At 36.6% G+C, this 13,586-nt stretch overlaps 1 protein-coding gene across 2 annotated transcripts in view; it reads right to left on the reverse strand.

Annotated features, from left to right (window-relative positions):
• Positions 1 to 3,401: 3,401 nt before the first annotated feature.
• PLOD2 (procollagen-lysine,2-oxoglutarate 5-dioxygenase 2) overlaps positions 3,402 to 13,586 on the reverse strand; it is a 62,701-nt gene continuing 52,516 nt past the window's right edge. The window contains exons 12-20 of one of the 2 annotated variants that reach the window (XM_075418016.1): positions 12,692 to 12,817; positions 11,393 to 11,534; positions 10,121 to 10,183; positions 8,635 to 8,748; positions 8,156 to 8,221; positions 7,081 to 7,185; positions 6,079 to 6,225; positions 5,721 to 5,846; positions 3,402 to 4,619 (exon numbers count right to left, since the gene is read on the reverse strand). In XM_075418016.1, the coding sequence (XP_075274131.1) occupies positions 4,464 to 4,619; positions 5,721 to 5,846; positions 6,079 to 6,225; positions 7,081 to 7,185; positions 8,156 to 8,221; positions 8,635 to 8,748; positions 10,121 to 10,183; positions 11,393 to 11,534; positions 12,692 to 12,817 (1,045 nt within the window). In that variant the 3' untranslated portion in view covers positions 3,402 to 4,463. The remainder of the gene's footprint in view (positions 4,620 to 5,720; positions 5,847 to 6,078; positions 6,226 to 7,080; positions 7,186 to 8,155; positions 8,222 to 8,634; positions 8,749 to 10,120; positions 10,184 to 11,392; positions 11,535 to 12,691; positions 12,818 to 13,586) is intronic. The other variant, XM_075418017.1, reaches the window with a different exon arrangement.

Consider the following 13,586-nt stretch of genomic DNA (forward strand, 5'->3'; position numbering starts at 1 on the left):
TTAAACTAACTTTCCAAAAGCAGTAAATCACCAAGATTTACATTTAATCTCCACATTTAGCAGCCTTAGCATCACATCAGGGTACCAACTGCTTCCCAGACCTCCTCCTACTAGTTTAGGATGGAGGTGCCGAAGGAACACACGGCACAGCTGTGTGCCAACAGCTGTAGAAGAAAGCAATTCTCTGTGGTGAGTTTTGAGTTGCCCTGAGCGTTGACGCAATTCTCTGTGGTGAGTTTTGAGTTGCCCTGAGCGTTGACCCACCCCCTCCTCATTTCAATCAACCCCCAGCCCCGAAATGCACTAAAAGACAGCCATCATCCCAGAAGTGGGATGTATTTATACAGATCGTAAAAGCCATGTCAAATGGGAAGATAATTACAGAAAAAAAAAAAAAAAATAACAACAATACAACTACCAAATAAAATGTTTCATTGAAGATGATAAAAGCATCTCTTTCCAATCCTGTTTAACATTTGATTTGTATACAAGAACAAGGTTCTTCAGTACTGTTGAGCAGGACCATTGGCTGCATTAGATCTGGAGTCACTTGTTATATGATGATACAGGAAGACTGTAGGAAACCATGCTGGAAAGCCATTTGAAGTGACACTTCCACCTTTAGGGTACAACAAAACCCTGCACCATCAATTCTCATTTCAGTTTTAGTGCTGGCTGCAAACTAACTTTCTGTCAGAGACCATCTTTCTTAGCAGCAGCTAGAGGGAACAAACAGAACAACTGGGACTTCCGCACAGCCATAAATTACTTATGTATTCCTGCAACTCTACAGTTAACTCTACTAGTGCAAATCTCGGCTCTAAGAACTGCCAATATCAATTCTACAAATTAATTTTATGAAAGCTCTTCCCTTCTAGCTCATGTTCTGCTATGGAATCAAAAAATCCCATAATTAAAAAAATAATAATCAAGTAACTATATGACACCTCAGTCACAGGGGGCTGCTGAGATAGGTACTGTGTTCCCTTTCACTCAGAAAAACAGCAGAACAGCCTACTCTGCTATGCAAGAAAGTGGGGATTCAGGGAAGTGAAGACTCAAAAAATACCTCCTTCTTTCAGAACTGAATCCACTGAAGACCATATCAGAAATACATCAACGGAAACTAAAATGCATATATTCTTTAAAAAGCTTGTAGTACTAGCTGAAAAGAAAAATCTGAACAAATTCTTTCAAGCAGAAAAACAAAAGCCAAATTATTATGTGCACGTGGGAGGAAGGAATGGTAAGGGTCTTTTATAGACTTTTCCACCTCTTTAAATGTCTGTGTCCTTATTTCTTACATGCTGCAAAAGAGAAGCTGTTGTGGAAGCCCTCCATTGAATTGATTCCACGAATACAGTAGATGTGGGGGGAAAGCTGTTACAAAAGAAAAAGGCACAATCAAATAGATTTCATTATTACTGTCTCACTGGAAACCTGTCTTCTTTTGGGGCTTGTCACAGTCCTATTCACAGTAAGAGTGGAACAGTAATCCTTTGGGGGAAAAAAAAGGAGTGACAAATACAGATTTGAATTACTTGTTGCATAGCGACGTTAAAGATCAAATGTGTAAAATACTACTGAATATCCTGAACATTTTTTAGGAGTATCAGAGCTGGAATAGTTCACAAATATCAAATAAAAATCAAGCTATACTCAAGTCTCCTTTTAGTTAAAAATATTAAGAAATTCCCTTACCCATATACTGCTCCCCCACCCCTCACCCACATGACCGTCTCTTCAAGTACTTAACAGTGAAAAGCAGAGTTAGATGAAAGCAGAACAAATCAAATACTCTACAAAGGTCTCATCTGTTGCAGAGCACCTTTCTGTCCCTGTACTCCTGAGGTTTCTCATACACTGCTGGAATTCAAGGTTGCTTCTTTCCTCCTGACGCACATATCTTCCATGCCCCAAAACAAACTTCATCAGGAGACACAAGAGTCTTTAAGTGCTTTTAAAAGTAATGAAAATTAGAAGTAATTTCCTAATAGTGACAATTTTGTTTAGCCTGTGTGAGCTCATGTGCTAACACACAGCTGAACAAAGCAAAGCCTTCAGAACTAATTCAGCTGAACCCTTAAGAACAAATTTTTTTCTGGTATCTGTCAGTTCCATAAGAAATTAATGAGGACACTTCCATACATGTTGCCACCCACCTGAAAGTTAGTTGTTAGCCTTTGCAAATACTTCACTAAAATAAAAAACAAGTCAGAATTTTAGCCATGTGCACATGGCAAACACACTTTTCCCTTCCAACAAACATGCAGCACAGTAAATGTAACATTACGTGTCACTACATGACAGAGTAAATTAATAGTTGCAAATATAGAAATTTAACAGTAAGTAAAGCTGTCATGAATACGTTGAGAAAAAAAATATATTTAAAAAAAATCAATGTGATTGAGAACTAAAAAATACATAATTAAAGTACAAGTTAGGTACAAAAAAATTCTGCAAGAGAACTTCTCCTGTGCTTTACAGAATTCTGTTTTTGTGACTTTTTGCAAGAAAGCTCCTCATAACAGTAAACTGTCTGTAACTGATCCAGTGGTAAAAATATTTTTCAGTTCCAAGTTAGCCTAAGAGACCACAGGCAAATGCTCTGCAGAAGTTGACTAACAAAGGCTGCTTTCATTCTGCAGGCCTCAAGATTTTCTGATTTGTAGAGTTTGCCTAAGCCCAGGCTACATACATACACAGAGATGTCCACTACAGCAGAGGTGTTCCATGTGTGGAAACAAAGTCAGGGGTTATCAGCCTCCTAAGTTCAGCCTGAAGCAAAGAAAAGTTGAGAGTGTAAAGAGAAACGAAAAGAAAGCAAAGAACTTGTGAAAAGCCACTCCTTTTCAAGCCAGCCCACTTCAGTACATTATTGAAGTTACCACATTTTGATGTCTGCTTCAGCGTAACTTTCAGCATGACTATGAGCCACTCCTCAAAACACCAGAACAGGGAAACAAGCAGCCACTCTTACTTTCGGTAACAGAATAATCTTTGAACTCCTCTCCCCACCCTTTCCACTCCAAATAAAGCTTCGGGTTAGGAAATGTGATATAAAATTTCTTCAAATATTAGCAGGTAAACAGCCAACTACTTTTTGGAACATCAAAAAGCCTCTGCACAAAAAAGGAAGATTGGTACAGAGAACAAGAAACATCCATCCTGCTGGGGTCGTTCTGCAAGCACACTGCACTCTGTAACATACACAGGCACCAACTCACAGGAGAAACAATCTCAACATTAGCAGAGTAAATAAGCCAAAAACTGACACTTAGAGAAACCTCCAATCTAAATGTATCTACAATTCTGTTAAAAATATTCAACAATAAATATAATTGCTGTAAGAACAACAGCAACATGCAAAGAATCTACTTAATACAGTCAAGTAAAAGCTGTTAAATTAATTTAAAATTACCCTTTATTTTTCACAAGTTTTTCCAACAAGTTGTGCATTTTGGCACGGTAGACTTTGAGATAGTTTGCTTCAAGTTTCTTTAAATTACAAACAGTAGATACAGTAGGAATATTTTAAACCGATTTCTTTAAAATAAATGGCAAGTTAAGACCCTTAGCTTTAAAAGGGAGACCGCCACAATTTCACTTTCCTGATACAAAATTCAAGTAATTTTAAGTTAAGAGTAGAAAATTGTCCTTATAAAACATCCTATTATTAAAAGTTACCAGCATTCTGAAAATAAACATCAAATTTCCAGTATCAATTGGGTGCAATTACAAATTTAGAAAAATAACTCATTTTAAATGAAGGTCACTTCGTGAAGAAAAGTAAATTTTTAACAGGATGAGTTTTTGAAACAAATGATAAACCATTTTTTCTCAGCTAAATTATTGAATCCTTGCTCAATTTCCACAATAATTTTTTTTTTTTCTTCCAAAGGTCTGCATTTCAGTATTGAAAATGAATGAAGAAAACAGGCTACTGACATGTTTTCCCTTCAGTATACGCCAGCATATGGAATCACTGCTTATTCCCAGCAACTGTATACAAGATTCACTTGATTTTGTTTTTATGCTGCAGTATTTAATTGCTTGGTACCAAATACACACACCACAAAAACTTCAGCTGTGTCACTTTACTGAATGAAAACAGCAATAAATTTTTCAGGTAATTTTGCATCTAGGGTTGTTCACGTTTTTTCCAACAAAGAAATGGATTTGTTACAAAACACTTTTCCATTTTCCCTCCTTACCTACTTTATGACAGCAGAATGGAAACATAAGCAGGACATGTTTACTTTGTGACTCAAGGCTCAGAGCAGATATTGAGAGATCTTCAACAATTTAGAACATTTTCTTTTTTTCATTCTTTTAGCCCAAAGTAACTTTGCTGTCTAGGAAAAGCAACTCAAAGTTTCTTTTGTCACCATCTTCCAGAAGAAATCTATAAATAAATGTTTATGTAAAGAATCAAACACTGCTCAAGAGGGGGAAAAATAAAATTAAGGATCAATAAATGATACTGCAATGTATCTTGTGCCATTCAAGATAGGAAGTCCTTCATGTAAATGAGTAAGTCTTCCTGGGTGCATGAAACTCCATCCTTTCCTAGGAGACTCAATGGAACAGTTGTACCTAAGAAATTTACATCCACCTCCCTGCAGCAAAAAAAAAACAAAACCCCAGACATTAACCTTCTGTTTTAACTGAGTAAGTTCCTTTTTATTTATCCACAGCTTCAAATACTTTGCTATTATTAACAGGCTGTTAACAATGCTACTTTTTTTTTAAACTATCCCTACTAACAAGGTTGTTTAAATGACACCTTCTTCAGAGCAATACGTAACAGACAGGTGTTTGCAGTCAAAGATTTCCCCTTGCTTTGATATAGCATTCCCCGAATAACAACTCAATAACATCTCAATCCAGAAGCAACTCTGATAAACAGATCTTCAGTAACTTTACTGCAGATGATACCAGGGAGAAGCAAGTAATGTTCACAGGCCCTGTTCCAGGACTGTATCCCTACCCAGGACAGCATTTAAACAAATCTCACACAAATTAATCTGGCTGTTGCTCTCAGACTGAAGGTGTGTTCTCTAAATTAGTTAAGTCTGAGAAACACATTTATGGGTGTTAAGTAGGACTGTGAATAATATAGGTTTATAAATGAAATAGGTTTAAGTTTCTCTACTAGTCAAAGCCAGATATCACTGCCACTGCCTATCTCCATACTCGGGGGACTGTTTTATTTGAATCAATATCAGAGTAGAAAATAATTTCTCAGGGAAAAAAAAAAAAACAAACACCACAGGAACAACAGTTGAAAATTTTCATTCTGTGGCTGATGTAAAAAAGAATCATTCAAAAAGTTGTAAAGAAAAGAAGCCATTTGAGTCAACTTCAGACTATTTAAAATATTTTGAAAAATTGGTTTTCACTGTACAGAAATGAAACATTTCAGAAATGTTAGAAATGAAATGGCCAACATATCCAAAGTTGTTCTTTAAACCCCTTCTCCCTCACCATTTGAAAACATTTTGACTAGTTCAGCCTGACTGCATCAACAGTTCTGGATCGTGCAATTGAGCAAATTTAGTACTTCCCAAAAAACACCAAGCAATAATGTATCTGAATTTGTGATGCCTATTTTTTCCTTTTCAACATGGTCTTTACGTACATCCTTTTAGGCTCTAGTTTGGAAACAGTATTAGACACTCAAAGGACATTTTTTTAAAGTCAGTAAGTTGTCAACTTACTTGAAAGTCCTCTCCTACTTTGTTGAGAGCGATGTTGATTGTGAATGTAGAGGAGTCATGATGAGGTCTGAGCGACCGCTGTCTGTCAGGGCTATATTTTACAACAAAATTCAATAAAGCATACCCCTGAAACAAAATATGCAGTCAGACTTCAACATGTGAAATTCCAAGTCACACACAGGGTACTCGTGGTTTGGGGGTTTTGTTGTTTGTTTAAAGTTAACAACAACATTCAACTATAACTGCTGCTACATCATGTATAAACTCCCCAATCAAACCAAGTAGGGTATATTCAGAAAAATTATTAGAACTACTCATGCTATGTCCTAATCATCTGCAAAAAAAATTAAACACATACCTTGGTATAATAGCCAGCAAACACTTTTAGCGTTACTGGTGCAATGAACTCTCTTATGAAATGCAGCCATTCATTATCCAGTCCGATTTGCTTCATATGAATATCATCAGTTGGGACATTTTCATAACCTCCAGAAATACGGCTATCCTAATGAAAACACCATAAATAGCCTTGAAATATGAACATTGAATGCTTCTGGAACTTCTACAAATATTTATTTGAAATCTGCAGAATCACAAAACTGCAACAAAGCAATGCTTTAGTGGGCATATGTGAGCTTGCTGTACAGTAATTTCACAGCTAACTGCTGTAGAAAAAAACTGCTGAGCTATCAATGACCAAAAATTCGAAATTTTTTAAAAGGTGAGTAAATATTTGGATGTGTTGCCTGTAAATAAGAGCTTCCTGGGATAATGTTTTAATTATTGATATGTAGATGCAACTGAAGTTATAGGAGACCAAGAGAGTACGGATCTCAACTTGACATGGTAAGAAATGTTGAAAGAATTTGAAGATAGAAGTATGTAAAAATCCTTTCTGGAGGCTCATCCCTGAAGTAAAATGACAACTGTAATTTATCTCATTTCCAAGGTACCACATTTGTGAATAAGGCAAACAGTCCTCTGATTTTAGCAGTAGCTAATGAGTATCATGAACTTCCTGCAAACACAACAGCTCATAACTTTTGTGGGTAACTGCTTAGAGGGACACACTGACAAATTAGTACTGAAGAGATAAAAAGTAAAACTTCTCTGAACACTAATTAACAGCTATCCAAGATCAGCCTTGGATAACTGTCAGACTGCTACTACAGCAACTGCACTACTGTTAGTGTCTGAACTTGCTAGTTCAAGGTCATTTGACAAATGTCTCTACATCTACTGAACAATAAGCTACATGGCAGACTAAACCAAGCATTTTATACCACGAAGCAGATGTCTCAGGTCATTACCACAAAGGTACTTGCTCATTAAGGTCATGTTTATAGAGGCTGACACTTACTTGGTGTTTTCCACCAGACCACTGTCCAAAATGTTCCATCTCTTCTACCAATTCATCACAGGCAGTGTCAGAAAATATGGGAAACCAAAACACATCTGGACACGGCTACAAAAGAAAAAAAAACAAAACAAAAAACATTTAAGAACTACATTCATCTCTTTCAGTGGAGAAAATCTTATCAACTGCTAAAAAGGGCATATTCACTTCTCTTGGTCACTACAGGATATCAGCTGTTCTCATCTGAGTCACAATTCAGATACATGTGAATAATTGTTTTGTCTTGATCCACAAGCACATTCTCACAGAATGAAGCCAAAGCTATTAGCCACCTTGTAAGCCATGACGCAGCATCAACAGCTGCATCAGCGTATCCACCCATTCTGTGCCTTGGTTGCTCTAAATAGTAACCTTAACATTCTACACTACAAAGTATTCAGAGAAACAGTTTAAAACTTAACATTGTTTTAAACACAAAACCAATTTATCCTGGATTCTTAAGGAAGCAATGTTCACTAAGTCACTGTCCCTAACTGTCACAGAACTGATCATCCAACACTGGTACAACAATTATCATTTTAGAAGTGCTCTGTCCAGATCAGCTGCATGAAAGCAAGCAGCCAGGCAGACACAAAAAAAAAGAGACTTCTTCATATTCAGCAAAGGGCTTCACCTTGGATTCGTGGTTGTCAGACCTTAAAGAATCCACAGGGCAAGGCACACCCCAAAGGAAGTATCTAGAAGAGCCTGCCTTTACCAGATACCAGAAAACACAGCAATCTGCTACAGAAATTTTCTTAGGCCTCCTGCTAGTGGTACTAGCCAGTCCAAATAAATAAGCTAAATACGTCTGTATTTTGCAAAAGGTAATTACAATTACATTATTCTGAGCAATCTAGCAATTATTTTTTGGTCTCCTCTCATCTAGTTTTCAAAGTGGCAAAAATTCAGTTCTGATCCAAAACATCAAGAAGCTGTTCAGCCGCAGACCAAATCAACATTTGCATGGAAATCGTTACTGTATGCCAACTTATTATCATTTAGTCCCACAAATTTTAAGAAAACTACTTATACCCACCTGTTCTACTATATTATCAGTGAAGATCTTTGAGTAGTTGGGATTTATATAGGTTTCCTTCCAGTCCTAAAAAAAAAAAAATTAAAAAAATATTTTAAAACATTAAAATGGAACAAATTAATTTATAAGTGACAAAAAATAATTTATATTCTATTCATTTGCTCTACCAAAAGTCCTGGAAACAATTAAACAATTTCTTATATCCACAAGTAAACTGGTTCTCATCATGTCAAAAATCATGAAACCTGTTACATCAGGGCCGTTATCTTCAACTCCTTACTCTGGTCACCAGTTGGCTTGTTGATATGATATACTGTCCTTTGCTTAAATGGGTTGTAGAGAACACCTTTTGGTACGCAACTAATATTTAGTGCATAATAAACACATGTTTTCCGTGTAAAGTCTTTAAATCCCAAGTCCTTTATAACACACAAACTTCACAATTTTTTCAGCTATTTCATCACTAATTAGATGCATACCACAGGATTTTCAAATATCTGCCAGAGGTCGTTGTTGTAGTGGGAGGTATTGTAATTGGCTGTAGAAATAAGTCTTCCAAATTCATGTCTGTTGGTAATGTACATGAAAACACCCTATACCAAGTAGAGAAAATGTCATTAGCAAAACTGTCCATGTTAGTAAAAATGATGTTTTTAAGAAGTCTGTTTATGCCTGCATGTTCATAAAATATATCACACACTTGTACATACACATTATACACGTGCTGTTCATGTAGCATCTTTAATTTTCAAATGGTTGATTCTAATCACCAAATAGTGTTTGTAATTTCTTCGTTACAAGCATTTGGTTGAATTCATTTTCTAAACACATTAAACCAAAACATATATTGTTGATAGTGTAAACCCACATACAGTTATAGAAAGGAGAAAACAGAGAAGTGGTTGGTTCATTTGTTTTCCAGAAAACCTAACCAGACACACGGGAAGTACCTGCTCTCAAATCGAAAATACCCATGCAAGAAAACCAACGTCTAGTGTTTAGTTTCTGATGAAGAACTGAAAGAATAAGCTAACAATAAAAAGAATAAAAGGGCTAATGTGAGTCAGAACAAGAAACTTGTTTCAGAGTATTCACTACATGATCCTTTGGTGAATTGGCCTGAAATAAAAAGATATTGGTATATACAGCATAAAAGAATATTCAGATCAGGGTGCAAACCAGCTGAGCACTGTGATGTTCACCTAAGCAAACATTGCAGAATATGTGCAAGATACCGAGTGTGCTAAGATCCAGCTTTATTATCAAGCTATTAACACGAAGATATTAACAAAACTCTCTTGATTAGAAACAGTAGCAGAAAAATAGTTCTTTTTAAAGAAATTCAGGTTTTGTGTTTTGTTTTTTTTTAGTTTACTGTTTTTCAGACTAAAACCTCATTTCAAAAGTGTTGACTTTTAGATTTGCAGCAGATGAAGACATTCTTATTTAGGTATTTCTGTCTATGTTTCTGTCTGAAAAAGAGTTAAAACTGTTAGAAAGATCATAATTATGTTAAACATGTGCCCAGTTTTGGGCACTTACCGAATCATTAAATAGCTGCAGCAGGGAGAATAAGGAGGGTCTGGGTCACAAAAACAGCTTGAAATGACATCGATTTCACACCTGCCCTGTGTGGTCACCGAGGGGGCCTGGCTACCCTGCTAGCGACTTGAGCTTTAGTCCTTCCTTGGACTGCTGAAACAATTCTAGCTATGGAAGCACAGCTTCAGCACAGTTTGACCTCAGAAGCACTGAGAAACGTCCCCGAGTAAACAACAGGCCTCTCGAAGATGTTTTGAGCTGGCAGTGAAGAACCTGTCCCCAGCAAAAAACTTGAACCTTAGAACACTAAAGAGAAAGCTAGAGCAGTATTTGAGTAAGTGGACAGAGGAGAAATATCTTCCTGTGGTAGAATAATACTGCATGTAATAATAACTAATGAATAAAAAAAAAATAAAGCAACACCTTTGGGGGTCTGAGCATATGGAATGTTTCCGAAGAAGGGGAGTCTTTTTCCCTTTGTAAAGTCTAAAATGAAGGAGAATCATCATATCAGTTTTCTGATACATAATCTTTCTCTTTTTCCGACTACTATTAGGTTTCCACAGTTACATTAGGGAAATAGCAGCCTTTGATCAAAAGCTGGTATGCCTTTACAGACAACATGCATCTCCAAGCAAAGCTCATAATACGCATGTCAAAGCTGTTTCCACCAGCCCCTTCTTATCTGCTGCAATACAAAAACAAGCACATACCAGACCATCTTACAGCACAGACTGAGAAAGAGGAAAAGAGAAAGCAATTTTCTGATGAGCCAGTCCGATTAGTTTAATGAGCGCATGGGAAGCACAGGTTTGTAATAACTGATGCTGAGAAGGTTTGAATACCACAGAATTGGATGGGGACGTTCTGAAGAATCAGTACAAATAAAGGATATCATGCCTTGTTATGAAGGAATAAAAAAAATAATACTTGCCAACTTTTCTTGTTCAATTCAGCAAAATTATTTTTCAATGATATAGTGTCTGGAAATAGGTCTGGTTTAGGTCTTATTTGTTTCTGTGCTGAAACTAGTGTAAATATCAGTAGAAATGGATTTACATATTCATATTTTTGCAGTACAAATACGTTTTCTCTCATTACTTACAGCTTAATGCAAGTAACAAATTTCTGATACAGTTTTTATCTATCTGGAAAAATTAATGAGCAATTCATGTTCCCTAAGAGGATTCATACAATTTCATAAATTACTTAGGCTTTTTATTGTCAACACTGCCCATCATTAGTTCAAATATGTATCTACTTAAATACAAAACTGCAAAATAATCCAACTTAGTCTGCTAGAAGTTTCACACTGCATAAAATGCGCATAATAGAGATGCTCTAAATGCATCAACAAGTTTGAAGTCATATACAGCAGAGAAGTTGAACCCTCTTTCATCCTGTTGAGGTTGCACCAACGAGGAAGATATTTTAACCTCAACAGGAATTCTCAGTGTATTTAAATAAAAATCATCATGCAGTCAGTGCACTTGTGCACTGGCATTGCAAAAACCTCTGTTCTCAACAGTCTAAAGAAATACACCTAAAATGCTCTATGTCACAAAAATTGGCCAGTACTTTGAATTAGAAGTAAAAATATAATATCTAAGATCAATCAAGTGAAGCAGTCAAGTGTAGCAGGACACAAAGAAGTCTGTGTGTATTTAAAAGCAAGCTGTTATAGATACACCTTACCATTTCCCTGGCATTCCTGCAGAAAGCCATATCAGGATCCAGCTTATCACGCATAAAGTAGTTCTTTTCTTTCATCTCCGATCTGAGAGTTCGTCCCTTAATTAAGTATATATTAGCCATGTAAGGAATATTCCATACTCCTCTGTAAAAGAAAAAAAACAAAAGGGGGAGGGGCAAATAGTTTTAAGCCATGAAAATCAATCCGTTGCCAATTCTATCAAATCAGTGTCTCTGTATTTGCTGACAAGACTAAGCAAGTTCCAAGGAAATGAAGCTGAAATGTTCCCAAGACATTTGAAAAACTACAGCTGGACATTGTGGACATCTCACACGTAGGCGTAGGGAATAATGCAACTTCTATGAAGTATTGTTATAAAAAATAGAAAAGTCAAATTCTCTACGGAGTTTTAACTACAAATGTACTTCACGTTTCCATAGCTAAAGACAATCAGTCAAACTCTTTTGTATTATTATTCTATACTACCAGATGGAGAAAGTAATTCTAGAACACATTTTTAAGTGAGTTTAAAGACTTCACTGAGGCTTCACACAGCTAGTGTGACCTCCTCACACAAACACCCACACACCACAGCAGGCCACATATTTATGTCAGTTGGGCCAACATCAACAAAAAAGCATTGCTGTCACAACGCTCACTCTGCAGATTTCCTCCCTCCCAGCACCACGAGCACATCTTTCAGGGCAATTGAAAATGAGCCAGTCCTATTCAAGCACTCAGTCTGTTTCAGACCATTTTCTTCTTCCAGGGCAATGAAAAGACATCACCACATAAGAAAGTCAAGATTAGAACAACTTACATCACATTCATTTAGGGGAAGGACAAACTCAAAAGGCTATGTGACAAAAGTATTTCTCAAGAGTTCCTTAGGATTTATCTGACATAACACACAGGAAGAAACACATGAAGAAATTACAGTTGTTCAGCTGATTAAACATCTGCCCCCAAGAGATGAAGAAGTCATTTGATGAACGAAACAATTTCTTTTGACTGAGGTTCCTGGAATACAGAGGTTTGGGTTTGCTATTTGTTTGTCTCCTGTATTCTGCACTGCTAGAGTAACCACAATCAGACAGGTACTAGTAACAACTATGTTCATTGTGCTGAAGACTTTGCTTTTTTATTCAGGCTGTGAATGGGAAAAAACAAATGCATTCCTATGAAACAGAAAAAGTTAAACAACAAAACTAACCTAAACAAATTGCATGAAAATGTAAGAATATGTTGCTAATAACCATACCGGGTGCCTTCACTTTAAAAATTAGCTTACAGTTACTTACACTCTGTTCCCTTGGACAATATCAACATAATCTTCTGATCGAGCATAATAGCCATCTGGGCTCAAAGCACCCCAGAAATTGGACCAAAGCTTCCCATGACGAGTTACAAGCGGAGCAATTATCTTTCTGTGAAGTGACATATTGAACAAGAAAATATGAACTGTTATGCATAGACTGTATGTCAAAATATACCAGCTTTCCTGTTTGGAGTATACTGTAGTTAAAACACCAGTGACTGTCAAATCTCGGAACAGCTATTCTGAGCTTCAGCTGGAAGAAACAGCATCCAAGTACCCACTGCCCAGAAACAACATCAGTGTTACAGAAGCAAAGATTCCTATGAATTGGAGGTGGTGTGATTTTCAGTCAAGCAAAATAATACTCCCCATAGCATAATGACAAAAAACATCACAAAGACATGGGAAAAAAAAAAAAAAAACAAAACCCAGTGAGACTTAGCTTACCCAAAATGTCAGAGTCAAAGGGAAAAACCGAAGTTGACCAGAACAAAAAGAATAAAATGGCACTTCATTTAAGAGGATGCCTACTGGTAGGTATATTTTGCAAAGCTTCTCTTTCTTCCACCTAGTGTACCTGGCTTTTAGCCTCTTTCTACAACTGTAAATATCACAAGGAATATAATGCAAAGTACCAACAGCCACATCTTTACTTAAGCTCCATCCCTTCTCAGTAATATGTCAAAACAGACATGGATAACTTTTCTTTCTGTGCTACACCTGAGATTCCCAGATTTGTTATGAAGGGGCAAACACCACCTACCTACCTAACATGGGAAGTTACGAATCGGCAGGAGTGAATTGCACAGCATTCACAGCAGGCCCAGTCTACAGAAAGTTGCTGCTGATAAAGTCACAGCTTCGTATAACTTAAGAGA

Source organism: Opisthocomus hoazin, chromosome 4 (assembly GCF_030867145.1).
Source record: "Opisthocomus hoazin isolate bOpiHoa1 chromosome 4, bOpiHoa1.hap1, whole genome shotgun sequence".
Lineage (NCBI taxonomy): Eukaryota > Metazoa > Chordata > Aves > Opisthocomiformes > Opisthocomidae > Opisthocomus > Opisthocomus hoazin.